This window comes from Mastomys coucha, unplaced genomic scaffold, assembly GCF_008632895.1.
Source record: "Mastomys coucha isolate ucsf_1 unplaced genomic scaffold, UCSF_Mcou_1 pScaffold22, whole genome shotgun sequence".
Taxonomy (NCBI): domain Eukaryota; kingdom Metazoa; phylum Chordata; class Mammalia; order Rodentia; family Muridae; genus Mastomys; species Mastomys coucha.
Genome location: NW_022196905.1, coordinates 156,325,107 through 156,340,318, shown reverse-complemented (window position 1 = coordinate 156,340,318; position 15,212 = coordinate 156,325,107). Strand labels below are relative to the sequence as shown.

At 50.0% G+C, this 15,212-nt stretch overlaps 1 protein-coding gene across 17 annotated transcripts in view; it reads right to left on the bottom strand.

Annotated features, from left to right (window-relative positions):
* Mcf2l (MCF.2 cell line derived transforming sequence like) overlaps window positions 1-15,212 on the bottom strand; it is a 156,766-nt gene that overhangs the window by 29,696 nt on the left and 111,858 nt on the right. For 16 of the 17 annotated variants that reach the window (XM_031339091.1, XM_031339094.1, XM_031339093.1 and 13 more), the window contains 2 exons: window positions 9,725-9,815; window positions 854-973 (listed from right to left, as the gene is read on the bottom strand). In XM_031339091.1, the coding sequence (XP_031194951.1) occupies window positions 854-973; window positions 9,725-9,815 (211 nt within the window). Of the gene's footprint in view, window positions 1-853; window positions 974-9,724; window positions 9,816-15,043; window positions 15,156-15,212 lie in introns of all 17 variants that reach the window. The other variant, XM_031339105.1, reaches the window with a different exon arrangement.

Sequence of the window (15,212 nt, the reverse complement as noted above, 5' to 3'; positions counted from 1 at the left end):
CCAGCAGGGGCGAGGGGCCGGCAGAGGCGAAGGGCGGGCAGAGGCGAGGGGCCGGCAGAAGCTTTAGACAACTGGGAAAGAGAGGGTATTTGCCACGTGAAGACGGAGACCAGCAGACAGCACTGTGGACAGCAACAGGCTCAAATTCTTCTATTTCCAAAACAATCTGGGTGGCACTGCTGGGACGTCCCACAGCCTGGCAATGGCCCCTGTGTTCCTGTTCTCTTTGTGAGAAAGAAATGAGCTCCTGGGGTCGCAGCTCCTGGGTGCCGCATAGATCGTAGCCAGGCATCACGGCTGTCAAGTGTGCGCTTTCCAGGGCCTTTATGTGGTCTTGGGTTTTGAGGAGAAGTAGAGTACCATTGCTCTTTTCTCAGTAGAGGACGGACGAGAAGGGGCTGACCCATGCTGGTGGGAGACATGGAGGTAAGGGAGGGAGGGGCTACCCTGCTGGGCTGTCCTGGCTGAGGTCCAGTGCACGCCTGGCTGGCAGCTGAGGCTCCCTCCGTGGCCTCAGGACACACGGATATCCTTCACCAGCTCCCCTTTTCCTGAGACGTTTGGGGTGCAGGACTGCACCGTGGCTTACAGTATTCTGATGCCGTTATCCCCTGGGACACACCCAAGGCTGTGCCCTGGAATGTATGGACCACTAGCTTGGCAGGGCACAGCTCGAGGGAAGTGGAAAACACTAAAGCTTCCACTGCCAGAACTCAGGGCGAGTGTCGCTTCCGACCGAATCTTTAGGGTTTTATTTGCTGCCACAGAGTGGAGGTCACTCCATGAGAGTTTACCACACGCCAAGAATGTACTTAAGCTGGCTTCTGCTGACACAGCTCAGGCGAGCACTCACCGGCACTTTCATCTTAAACTCATCTCTGTTGAACTTGAAGGCGATGTCCGAGAGAGTCCTCTGGAAAAAGCCCGTGGGCCGAAGAACAAGGACAAGCTGTAGGTTGGCTGGGAAAGATGCCTGCAAGACAGAAGAAGGGCCTGGAGCGTTTGCCACATGAGGCCTGGGCTATGCAACTGGCCTGCCACTGCAGCTGATGGTGGGCTTCTGCACCCATGCCGCTTCAAAAGTAAACGCCGAGCCGAGCAGTGGTGGCACACGCCTCTAATCCCAGCACTTGGGAGGCAGAGGCAGTTGGATTTCTGAGTTCAAGGCCAGCCTGGTCTACAGAGTGAGTTCCAGGACTGCCAGGGCTACACAGAGAAACCCTGTTTCGAAAACACTATTTAAAAAAAAGAAAGGAACTGCTGAAGCATGATACAGGGTGGAGTCCTAAATCCCAGGCCTCAGAAAGGACTCACGCGGACCAAGGCACCACACTCTCTCACTTCCTAGTTCAGGCACCGACTCTCAGACTTTTAGTCTAGAGAATATGTATGTTGTTCAAGCCTACCCATTTATGCCATCTTGTTACTTCAGCCACAGGGCACTAATGGACTCGTAAAGAAAAAAAGAAGCAAGAAGACATAGTGTGTAGTACCTAGAACCAAGATCAGTAAGCGCTCTCCCAGCATGCACACGCATATGCATACCCTTGAATAGTTAATTCCATGTGTGGTTACTCCTTGCCTCTTTTGAGGTGTTTGACCTTGGATTAGTTAGTGCCCCAGTTTCCCTATCTGCAAAATGGGGAATGAGGCCGATGCTAGCCTTATTACTGATTATGGGTAAGGGAGCTAGTCCAGCTCATGTGGTCCTAAACACTGATGTCTCTCCACAGCTGACCTCCCTTCCAGGACAGTGTGTATCAGTGCCCATCCCTTGCCACTGGCCTCCCATTTAGAAAAGTGGACACTGGCTTCGCCCTGGAAGGAAATGCTCTTCTGTTGAATCCCATGCCCTTGGTTCTCACAGTCTTCGACATGGTGATGCTCATCTGCTATTTCACACTTTTCAGTCATAGGTATGATGAGAAACGGGCCTGGTCAGGGCTCTTTCTGAGGGGATGTGACGCAGGCTGCTAGGAACGACCGAGGTTCTGTTGCAGACAGCACCCTCCAATGCACATTCTTGCCCCAGTGGCCTGGCTTCCCCCTGCCCTGCCACGGTGAGGATGCATACTCTGTCCACAGCCTTCCTATATCCTGCAGGCCCATGGCCCGGCATCCCTCAGGAGGGAGCTATGAATGGGCAATGCCAGTTATCAGACTTTGTCCCCGCTGCCTTGGGCGAAGATGAATACACAGACTAAGGACAGAATGTAGCCCTGCAAAGGCAGAGCCGAGGAAGACTCTCTGGGCAATGTCACACAAGGGCCTCTCTGTGAAACGGGACACCACTATTTAAGGAGCCATTGCTGGGGCAGGCAGCTTTCCTCGAGGTGACAATGAGTCACCTTTCTCTAAACTACAATTAGCTTTGTCACCCAGAGCCACACCTCCCAGAAGACTGGCTCTGTAGGATGGGATAATGCCTGAACCCTTCAAAGATAAACAGCTCCCCCATTCCTTCCAGATACAAGACTCCCCAGGGTGACCTGCCCTCTTCTGGCTGGAGGTGACCTCTAGGCCCATTTGCAGCCAATCTCTTCCTTTTATCTGCATTAGTTTCTGTTAAGCTATTGAATTTCCATATTAAATAACTGTATAAGAATTAAGATGAACGTAAGCCATGTCCTGAGGTTGTACAAGGACACGCCAGCCGGCCATTGCTAAACAAACAGCAGTAGAGTAAATATCCTCTGTTCTAGACTCCATGGTTTGTGTTCAAAGCTGGGGCAAGTCAAATAAAGCCCTTGTTCCTAAAATGAAAAAGTAGACAGATGAAAATTTGATACTGGTGTTTTGTAAAATACTCAATAATTTTGAACTGTAAAATGGCAGTAGGTTTCTATGTAACATAAAGTATCACTTATTTTCTGAGTGGCACATGAGGTGAGGTCCAAGTTTTCCTCAAAGCTCAGAGCTATGTGTGTCCAGCCTGTGCCCTGTGTTTTGTAAAGCAGTTGACACCGGGCCAACCTCTCTTGTTTGGTAGCCTCCAACAAATAGAAGTTAATATGAAAATGGTCAGTGCTAACCAGCCAGAAAAACCTGGCTCTAAGTCTAAGGTGCCCTCCTGAGAGGCTAAAGGCCAGCTGTGGGGCCTCTGATGAGGGGTTCAGACACCAGCCACAGCTGCATGCACGAGACCAGTATTAATAAATCACAAGGTCTCTGGGGACCGAGATCTCAGGGTGGATCTGCACCAGCACCCAGATGTGCTCCCCACAGGTGACACAGAACACTTCCTCACAGACTTGACATCAGTTAGACTCAGGAAAACAAACACATGGGGATCCAGCAACGCAAACTCGAGAGACGTTCTGTCGGTGTCAGTTGTTAGGAAAATGGGACAATAGATACTGTCAGAGAAGCAGCTGTCTCTCTTCTCCCACCCACCTCAAGCAGGTGCTTGTGTGTTCCTTCTGCTCTGTAGAAGCTCCAGCTGCCTCTTGTTACACCTTCCCTGTGTGGGGCAGCATGACCAGGAAGCTCACTCTGGGAGCTGGAAGGCATTTTCCGCACTCTACTGGTCAGTTTACAACTTCTCTTTCTTATAGGGGTGATGGAGTCCACATCTGCCCACCAGGCAGAGAGTAAACAGTCACCTGGTCATTGGTGGGCAGGCACAGTTGCAGAGATGCACCTGCAGGTTACATGGAGGGTGCAGATGGGGACCCAGCACCACCTGCCAGAAGGCCACAGGAGGAATGCCCATGAAACAACACTCAGTACACTCTGGGATTGGGCACAAGGAACCCTATGGCTGCTAACACTCAGCAGGGAAGAGTACAGAGGGCCAGGCTGCTGGCAGCCCCAAAGCACTGCCACAGGTGGCACGCCCACCACAGACAGAAGAGCCACCTCCTAGTGGAGAAGTCCGGGGACTTGACCTGATGGGAGACATGGGTGCCCAGCACCCCCTATGGAGGTCCCTGCTGCAATGGATAGCTGAAGCTAGAGGCAAGGAAACCAAACCCAGGGCTTCTACAAAGCTGCTGGCTTCCGGCCTTCACAGGTATCAGTGTCACAGACCTAAAGCAAAAGCAATGGACCATTGAGATGGCACAACTGGCCGCTCTCTTTACTTGTCAGCGACCTTGGATTTTAGCAGAAGATATAAAAGAGCATTTCTGGGTGGAATTTCAATAGTGTATTTTAAGTTTACAGACAATTTTTCCCACCACAATCCTAACAATATTAATGCTACGTTGCCATTGTGGGCCTTGGTTTTACAACAGCATAGCTAAGAACTGGAGGAAAACTTCCCACAATGGTGTAACCAGCTGTCAAATGGGCTCAGCAAGCAGTGCGTGTGTGTGTGTGTGTGTGTGTGTGTGTGTGTGTGTGTGTGTGTGTGCGCGCGCGTGCGCGTGCGTGTGTATGTTACATTCCTGTATGCCTTTGTGCATGTATTCAGGTACATTTGTGCACACATGTGTATGCCTGTTGGGGGTGTGTATCCAGACACATACCTGTGTATGCAAGTATACTCATATATGAGTGTATGTGGATCTGTGCATGTGTGTAAGTGACCATGAACCCATGTGCGTGCATGTGCACATTTGTGTTTTCCTGTATGCTTTCTTTGCACATGTATGTGTTCACATCTCTGTATGCATGTGTCTTTATGTGTATGTGTGCCTCTTTGTGTATATGCATGCAGTGCATGTCTATCACCTGTATATGTGTATGGGTACATACATGATGCATGTCTGTACACTTGTCTGTATGTGCATGCTTCTGTGTATGCATGGACAAATGTGTACAAATATCTGTGAGCAAGTTTCTCAGTGTATATGTGTATTTCTGTGTGGGAAAGTGTACAAGTATGGCTGTGTGTCTCTCTGTGCACATATCTCTTTGCACATGTGTGTGTGTGTGTGTGTGTGTGTGTGTGCGTGCACAGACATATGGACACATGGAAAAGCAAGAACACATGGTAGGGGCTGGTGAGATGGCTCAGTGGGTAAGAGCACAGACTGCTCTTGCAAAGGTCCTGAGTTCAAATCCCAGTAACCACATGGTGGCTCACAACCATCTGTAATGAGATCTGATGCCCTCTTCTGGTGCATCTGAAGACAGCTACAGTGTACTTATTTATAATAATAAATAAATCTTTAAAAAAGAAAAGGAAAAGTAGCTAGGACTATGAGAGATACCAGACACTGGAGAAGAGAATAGGGAAGCGGTAGTCATTTAAAACAACAAACAAACAAACAAACAAACAAACAAAAAAACACATGGTAGTAAGCTTGAGATATTTCAAAATAAAAAGTTGGAGGAAAAGGCGCTGAATCGATAAAAGCTCTGTGTTACCTTGTAGCCTTATATGCCTGACCGCTGCCTGTCACTCCTCTCAGGGTCCTGGGCTCTGTGAACGGATGTGGTCCTCTGCCATGTCCTTCCCTGCTGAGTGTCTGCTTTGCATTAAAGCAATGGAGCCTCCAGACCATGGCTGGACCTTCTCAAACTCTCAGCCAGAACAAACCTTTCTCCTAAACTGCTTCAGTGTTTGTCAAAAAACCACCTCAGAACCAGCTCCAGTGGACCAGGAGTGGGCAGTGGGAGGCACACAGAAGAACTTCCTCCTAATGCTGTGATTGATAAATGTCATTAAGAAAACAAATCTTAATAAAGTAGGGTAGCTGATTGTTGGCTGTGGGGCAACTCTTTAAATAGACACCCTTCAGGTTGTGCCCACTTTCGCCTAGAACACCCTGCACAGACCACCGCTACCCAGTTGGGACGTCACTGTAGGAAGAGGTCAGACAGCAGCGTTGGGGGCTGGGCTTATTCCTCTGGAGCCATCCTGGCCTCTTGGGAGGTGAGACTGGAACACTTCACAGGAGCAGTGAGTGTCTGGGTGATGTTTATCAGCTACTGTCCCAGCTCCCTACACAGACTCACAACTGCTCATCTGACCATCCTAGGGTGCACACATCATCACCTGACCAGCCTGGGGTACACACATCACCTGACCAGCCTGGGGTGCACACATCATCACCTGACCAGCTTGGGGTGCACACATCACCTGACCAGCCTGGGGTGCACACATCTCCACATGAAGCTTGGCTGCCTATAAGAAGTACTGGGTACCAAGTGGCTCTGCCCCATCCATATTGTCTTCTTACCCTTCTGGTCAGTCTGTAGAGTTCTTAGTAAGGGAGTTAACCACATCTCTCTCTCTCTCTCTCTCTCTCTCTCTCTCTCTCTCTCTCTCTCTCTCTCTCTCTTTCTCTCTCTTTCTCTCTCTCTCTCTCTCTCTCTCTCTCTCTCTCTCTTTCTCTCTCTCTCAGTGATATGACCATTGCTCATCTTCTGGGGTTCACTTACTGGCTCCTCTCTCTAACCTGGACTTTGGCATAGCACACCCTGCCCACCTCTCAGACACCTCTGCCTGGAAGTCCTCTAGAGCTGCCTCCCACTCTACCTCTCTACGACTCTCCTGACCTCTGGTGGCCACTTGATCTTGCAGCACCAGTGACTGGAGCAGGACACAGTCAACAGGCAATGCTTTGTGCACCAAATGTGATGGCTGGCTGGAGGACCTGCAAACCCAGGTCCCTCAGACACAAGTTCTGCACTGTTCTGCACACACTACATTGCTCCCAAGGCAAAAAGAGTTCTACCCCTGGCAAGGTGAGCAAAGCTTTAGATTCCATTTCCTTGGGGCTGGGAAGGTAGCCCAGTTAGAAACGGATTTGCTCTGCACGTGTAGGGGAGTCCAACTCCCTCAGGACCCACATAGAAAGAAGGGACACAGCAGTGCATGGCACACGATGGCATCACCTGTGACCCCAGGACTAGGGAAGTGGAAGCAGGGAGGTCCCTGGGACTTGCTGCCTGGCCAGCTACCTGGGTCAGAGCCCCAGCTTCCAGCAAGAGACCTTGTCTCAAAGAATAAGGACAAAAGTAATTGAAGAAGAAAGACACTTGACCTTGAAAACACACACACACACACACACACACACACACACACACTACATACTCTCTCACATACATGTTCACACACACACATCTCTCACATACATGTGCACACACATACTCTTTCACATACATGTTCACACATACACACGCATACACACATACAATCTATTTCTTTAAGTGAAACATGCTGCCAGGACATAGATTTAGTTAGGACTGGCCACCTATGAGAATAGATGTGTGCATTCTCTAATGATATCCTCAAATGTTAACAGACCCTTGAGACACACAGACAGAAACATACACAGTGTAGTGGGGAGAAGGAGGTGTTGACAGGACTCTTAAAAGTGTTTCCTTGGGTGGGAATATCTCCGTGAGAATGGCTACTCAATACTTTGAGCCAATGATCTGGCAGCGAGGAGGTGCCTGGAGTCTCAGCTTTGGAGCTGACCATCTCTGTCTTTGCTCAATGAGGGAAGCCAGGAACCTGAAGCATTAGCATGCTTGTTCTGAGATGAACACACTTTTCTCTTGATGGAGGCACTGGAATTTTAGGGAGACTGGATCTTTGGTTCCTCCAGTTTCTTATTTTTCTAGTTCCAAGCAAAGTTGGAGGCATCAAAAAGGGAAAAGACACCGCAAAGCAAGGAACGCCAACTCCCGAGGCTGCACAGATGGTGGCTAAGAATAGCAGTCATCCCCAAGGCTTACATAAGTGCAGCTCCGCAGGAACCCAGGCAGCAGGAGGCAGAAGCCCCTTGGCCTCCTTGCTTGGGTGGCACCCTGAGAGGGCCTATGTGGACAGCCTCCTGGCTGGCCTGGCTGGATGAAGCAGTCATTTTCCTGAGACTACCTGGACTCAAAACCCAGTGCTTGTGGAGCCCCTAGTCTGGGTGCCGCGCCCACAACAGGCTGCTTCTGGACTCACTCTGAAGCGAGGATCCTGGAGGAAACACATGGGTCTGCCTCCACAGCTATGTGTACTGTGTGGGTAGCACCCGGATGGCCTTCCCATTTCCAAGTACAGCCCCCACTGTGTTCATACAGTGCCTCCATGACAGGTGACCCTCAGAGGCTCATAAGGAGGACAGCTGAGCCCCTTCATGGAGTCTTATTTCTTAGTGAGCCATCCTTCTCTGGAGCTCAGCTAGGGAGGCTGGGACATCCCTCATCGAAGGAATAGCCAAGACTGTACACCTCCTCCTGGAGACACGCTCAGCCCTCACTTCCTCCTGCCTGCCTGCCCCTTGCCCTCTGTGCTGTATTCTCTCTCTCACACATGCAGCCCTTCCAGAGAGCCTTGTCAGGGGTTCAACGACACAGGAAGGTGGACCCCATCCTAGGACAGCAACAAACTGCCTTGTGGATCCTGTCCCCACTCTTGGGGTGTCAGCAGCTTCCTGCATGCTGCTGTGACCCCGAGGGACCCTGTGACAATGCGCTCCCTACCCTGCACACCCAGCCTGACGGCACACACACACACACACATGCTGCACACATGCATGCACACTCTTAGATCACTTTTTTCTTCATTTTTCCAGGTCTGGCCTAGAGTACCTGCTTAGACTACCTGCTGGATGTGTGTTAAGACCATTGGTCATTTCTGAGATCAAAGCATATTCCTGACAATTTTGCTGGAATAAATGGTGGCTTCTGCATCTTCCTAGCCCTGGCCAATGCTAAGAGGCCCAGGGTAAACACCTCCTGTTTGTTTTATACTATAAGGATCATGTTTTATACTATAAGAATCAATGCAAGTTAGGCGTGGTGGTGTGCACCTACAACTCCAGCATTTGGGAGGCTGAGGCAGGAGGGCCAAGAGCCCCGTCTGGGCTCAACTGTAGAGTGAGACTCCAACTCAGAAGCAGGCGACAACAACAGAGAAACAAAATGCACATGCACAATATAAAAGTAAAAGTCAAACTCTTTCCTTACAGCCACTGTGTCCACGAAGCACAGTTTTAAAGATGAGCCAGCTTGCTTCAGAAACCCACTTAGAAACCTTGTTCTAATAAGTTCATCTACTTTCACACTTGACAAGAAGGGCCCAGCATGCACCATGCCATGGTGCTAGTGGACAGCCAAACTTTTGGGTCTTTCATGAAGCTGTGGATGACAGGTGGGGACAGCAAGTGTGGGTGAACTCGTCTCGGAGGAAGCGGTCCATATCAAGTCTGTAGGTGGGAGGAACAGCTGCGGAAACAGGATTTCTGAAATAGCAACTGCAGCCCCAAACCACCAGCAAGTCCTGCAACTTTACGGTTGTGGCTGCAGGCACTGCAGATGGTCCCTGGAATTGAGGGTCTCTGCATGCTACGGAGGCTTGGTAACGAGGACCCACACATCTCAGGACTAGCATTAAACAGTCCAACATGGAAAGGAGAGAACTGCTTAGGAACAATGACTGGGTTCAATGTCCAACTTCTAGTCTGAAGTCCAATGTGCTCACAACCTCCAGGCTGTTACTTAGGGGATCAAAACAGACCCCGAGAGTGACCACCTTGGGGGCAGGGGAAACATGCCCACAATTCAGGAGGCCCCTGTAGGTCTGGCATGGCTCAGCCTACCCCTGGCTTGGTCCCTGGGTTGCCACCTCAATCCCCCACCTTCCATACAAACTAGAAAGAAAAGCAATGCGCTGCCACCCTCCAGGTGTGTCAGCCCGAGAGGTAGCAGTGCGCTGCCACCCTCCGGGTGAGTGAGCCCCGAGAGGTACTTATGGCTATTTGCAGGACTGCCACCCTCCGAGTGTATGTGAGCCCAAGAGGTAGCAGTGCACTGTGTGAGCCCGAGAGGTACTTACGGCTATTCGCAGGACTGAGGCCTTCACGGAGGTCCATTTGTCCTGCCTTCGGTCTATGACCAAGATGAATCCAATGCCAGCATCTTGCAAACTGAAATAAGGAGAAACACTTGGAGTCAGCATGTGCTGGCAGCAAACCTGGCTTCCACGGATACCAGTGACCCCACTGTCCCATGCCATCTCTACACTGCATGCCACAGTGGGTGCCCGAGAGAGGGCTCAGCAGCCGGGGGCTTCCAAAGGCCCAAGAGGCCCCACCCTGTAATTCCCAGGACTTTCTTCTATAAAGCAGAATGGATACTTTCAGTATGTTGTTTGTTTCTCAGCATGGATTCACACATCAACAGAAGCCCCTCCTCCTGGGACAGACTGACATCTTACTGCGCTGCAAGGGCCAAGCCTCTTCTTTTGGTGCATGGACAGCTGATCAAAACCATCAGAGCAAGCTTCAGGACCTCCACGTCACGTTAGTCCTAGCATCTGAGGGTCTGTATTCATCCACATTAAAAAATGGCTCCTGATGACATCACAATTTGGGGTGAAAACCTCCAAGGCTTGTGAAGGCTTCCTGGTGTCTGCGGGGCGTGAGGCGGGAGCTTTCGCCCTCCGCAGCAGCCACATCTGTGATAAGGGCAGGGCAGCATCGTGTAGTTGGTAGCATGCCCTCAGTCTCCCGGCTCAGCCTGGCGGCAGAAGCCTGAGTCACAGGGTGGAAGTGGGAGGTCTGCTTCTCTTGGGTAATTTCACATCCAAGCCAATTGTGCAATGCCAGCAGCCCCTGCTGCCAGCCAATCCTCAGCAGAGAGGAACGAGACAGGCTGGTGGAGGCACCCGCTCTGAATGCCTGATTTCCGAATCTATGTAGGATTCTCAGCAAGCCATTTCTGTACTTAAGTGAAAGTCAGAATGCTACACTGCACTATAAATTATGCAGTCGCCAAAGCTGCATGCTGCATCTCCATTAACAGGCCATTCTGAGTCCTGGGAAGAAGATCTGTGATGGTGGTACTCAGAGCATACACCAGTGTGCTGCGGGCTATCCAGGACATAGGGGGATGAAGAGCTCCACATGTTCAGTGACATGCAGAGCACTCCTGGGGACATATCCACGTATGAGTTCATGTTCTCCCATACAGCCTTCTGCTGCTGACGGCTCAGCGGAGTCATAGACCTTCTCTCCTGCCCAGCTGGTCCCACTGGGCTAGTGCCCAAAGAAGTGGAAACAGAATAGATCCCAGCCCTGCTCTGGCCTAGGCAATATATGCACCTTACACCCTGAGTAGTATGGGGGCTGAGCCGCTTCTGAGCGGCCCTACACAGGGCTTCACTGAATTTTCCATGGTGCTTAATGGTTGGTGGGTGTCTCCGACTGTCCTAGCCTGGCCTGTACCATGTGGTTCACAGCAAAGCCCCCAACCAGAGGGGGCTTGGGGGGGGGAGGGAAAGCAGCACTGTGGTGGCCACAGTACAGTGACATCCTTGACAGACTCCTCAGTGACGGACCACCAACCATCCCTCAAGGTTACAGGCTATTTGCTCATGATGCATGAGATTTATGTACTGAAGCCCTAAGAGCATGGGACAGCTGCAGTAACTGTAACCCACCCACTGTCCACCTCCTAGCCTTCAGGAGAGTGCACCAGGTCTGTCTTTGTAGTTCTGAGTTAGTCATCCATGCCTGACCCTTCGTAGAGTGATGAAGAAAAAAGGGCCCAGAACGCTGGGTTGTCACCATGTGCAAAAGCTTCAGCCCAAACAGCCTAGCTGCATGTGGCCAGTCCAGCGGTCTAAGAAACACCCACAAAGGGCCAACCTACAGGGCTTCGTAATAGCAGCTACCACCAGGTGTGCATGAGGGCAGGGACTGCTCTTCTGTGATTCTCTGTGACCACTTCCCGTTCTTTTTCTGCAAACATGGAAATAATACAGTATCTGCCTGCTGAGACTGCTGTGAGCTGTGTGCAAATCCAGTAAAATCGGAGATCAGTGGCTGGGGGCATCATTTCACAGAGCAGCACCGCCTGACTCAGTCCCCCCCACCCCTTTCCTGGAGCGGTTTATATTATGGAGGAGTCACAGCCTCTTTCTCCAACCACAGAATCTCTTCATTAGGGAGCTAGAGAGACAGCTGGTAGGTAAACTGCTTGCCATGAGGTATGAAGGCCTGTGCTTGGATTCTAAGCACCCACATAAGGAAAAGGCTGGCATGGCTGTCAGTGCACACTTGTAAGCTTAGAAGTGGAAAGACTGAGGTGGGGGGATCCCTGGGGCTCACTGGTCAGTAGGCTGGGCCAAATCAGGAAGTTCCAGATTTGGGGAGAGACCCTGACACAGAAAATTAGTTTGAATGTGATCAGGGAATACACCAGATGGGATCTTGTCCTCTGACCTCCACATGCACATGCATGTGCGTTTGCATCTGTATGTACAAGAACATGTACACATATCCAATCCATTCACACAGATGTGCGCACACCCATAAAGATATCCCTTTACAATTCCACAACAGACCCTAGACCTGAGGCCCTAGCAAGGTCCTGAAGCCAGAATATTCTCTTCAGGGGAACAAGTTTCCACAATGTCACCAGGTCCTTGAGCCCACCCACCTCAGGCTAATTCAGAAGCCTGAGAGCCTCTATCCAGCTTTCCATTTCCTGTGTGCATCTGTGCAAATGCCCAAGAAAGTGCAGACACTTGTTGGCCACACACAGGGACCACATATTCCTCACCCCTCCATCCATGAAGCTCTGTCCCCCACACCTAGTGCCATGGGCATGGTCTTTACTCTCTCATTTAGTATAAATGTCACATAAGTCCATTTGAGTGAAAAAATATGACTAATGAAATACCATATTACTGTTTCTGTTGCTCTGATACACCAGTATGACTGAAAGCAACTTGGGGAGGAAAGGGTTTATTTTGGTTTACACTTTCACATCACTGTTCATCAGTGAAGGAAGTCAGATAGGAACTCAAACAGGACAGGAACCTGGAGGCAGGAGCTGATGCAGAGGCCATGGAGGAGTGCTGCTTATTAGCTTGTTCCTTTTCATTATAGATCTGCAGAAGAGTGGCCACTAATAACCACATAACACAGGTAACACTAGGTTGTCTTGAAATCTCCTCTGCCAACATTATTAATCCAAAGACTTTTCAACTTAGCCTCAGGCAGATTTTTTGGACAAGGATAGAGAACAGCCACATTCTTTGCCAAAATATCACATGAAATGGCTTATTAATATTCTCCTCTGAAACCTCGTGCACGAGCCATCATAATCTACATTGCTCTCAGTACCGCTGTCTTCCATGCTCCTACCAGTATGGTCCATTAATCTCTTCTCAAAGCATTCAACTGTGATCCTAATCCAAAGTCCCAAAGTCTGCCAAAGAGCAGCATGGTCAGGCCTGTCACAGCGATACCCCACTCCTGGTACCAACTTCTTCTTAGTCAGTGTTTTACTGCTGTGAAGAGACACCATGACCATAGCAATTCTTAGAAAAGAAAACTCTTATAATTGGGGCTGGCTTACAGTTTCAGAGGTTTAGTCCATTGTCAGCATCACAGGCACCCCTAATGTTATCCTTGTGTTATTCAAATGCTGATTTCTTTGCCTCCTATTTTGTTTCAATCTGGACACAGCATTGTAAGGCCAGCTGGTCTACAGAGTGAGTTCCAGGACAGCCAGGACTATACAGAGAAATCTTGTCTCGAAAAACCAAAAAGAATCTCCTGTTTCAAGTTTATGTAAACAATGCTCACCATTTATTCTCTGCCATGTCAATAAAGCTGATTAGCCAATGCCTGGGCAGAAGAGAGAATAGGGTGGGACTTCTGCCAGCCAGGGGAAGGAGAGAGAAAGAAGAGTAACATATTGAACCACGAGGAGGGAGGAGAGCAGACATCATGAGAGTTCAGTTGGAGCATAGAAGGCTGTAAATGCAAGTATTATGGGGTTTTCACTGGGAGGTAGCCAGATTAGCTTAGAGGGTTAAAGTATATCATTTGACTGCCTAGGCATTGTAGTAAAAACATGTAAATCTTGGTCTCTCTGTATCACTACTAGGGAATTTGCTAGGAAAATGAAAAACAGCTGCCACATTAATTTATAGCATACATTTATATTAAAATCAACATTTGCAGGTATGTTTCTGGATGAAGTACCCACTGTAGCTAGTTGATGGCTTGACAGTTGAGCCTGGGCAGGCATCTGTGTCCTCATCCCACTGCCAAGCAACTCACAGTCTGGGGCACAGAGAACTCTGGGGGCAGGAGGTTTCATCACAATTCCGTTTAGTTGGGGCCAGGCCCCACTTTCTGGGTGAGGACCTCCTGACTTTCTGTGTGGCTATGGGCCAGGTGTGGGACTAACAATGCCACTGTCCTTGACCAAGCCCTCATGGTGACTCTGTGAAGGTGGGGCTCCATCTTGTTAAGCACAGAAAAGGTTGCTTTTTTTTTTTTTTTGACCATTGTCACAGAGCCCAGAGGGTTGGACCTGCCACACTCAGTCACTAGGACACTAAAGCTGCCTCCCAGGGTCACATTCATTGTAGGAAATCTTGGAATGAAGCAGCCTTCCTTACCATCACTGGCAGCCTCCAGCCCCATGGCTGGCTTCCAGTCTCAGCCCTCCCTATCTTGTGTCCTTCCACGTGGGCTCAGGCAGTCCCTCCTCCTGTTGCCAACACCTTCTCCCTCCTCCCATACCAGGGATCAGGTGCACTAATCTATAGGAAAAGAAGGCCCAGTTGAAGGTGGACCCATCCTCATGGTGTCTCTTGGCCTGCACTCTCTGTAAGCCAGGCACTGGAATTGGCCCTAGGAGGGTGATGGTGGTTTCCTTGGGCTCCTGCAGGGAGTTGCCCTGGGCCTTGAGAGACAGCTATGGCTGTCCAAAGGTGAAGAACTGGAGGAGGCAGCTATGGGAACCCCAGGTGTTCCCCAGCGCTCAGGTACCAGCATTTAGAGACACCCACTGTGGTCCCCAGCTCTAAATCATAGAAGGAGGCCTTGGGGGTGGGCATGTGAGCTAAATTTGAAGGCTACTTTATATATATATATAAAAAAAAAGGCCCAGAAGTCTCCCAAAAGCTGTTTCAGGAGTGTGGAATTTGCTGGAACCTTCTCTGAGGCCATTATTCTGAAAGCCTGAGGTCTGACAATACCGCTGGGCAGAAAGAGCAACCACAGAATGACAGGCACAGGGCTAGGGTCTGTCCTGCAAAAGACGTAAGTGCCCAGCTGATTCATATTTCCCCAAAGACCTAGCTCAGCAGGATCTTCTGGTGGGATCTAGCAGAGGCATCAGGAGGACCTACTTCATCTCACATTGGTTCTGGGCATCAGAGGTCAAGCACCCCAAGCCCTGTGACATCAGCGAGGAAGGCCCCTCAAGACTCTGTCTTCTGAGCATGGCATGGTTGCTTCCCTCTGTAAATCAGAGCATCTGTGAGTGTCCACAACATCAGGCTTTCTATCCCTCATAGA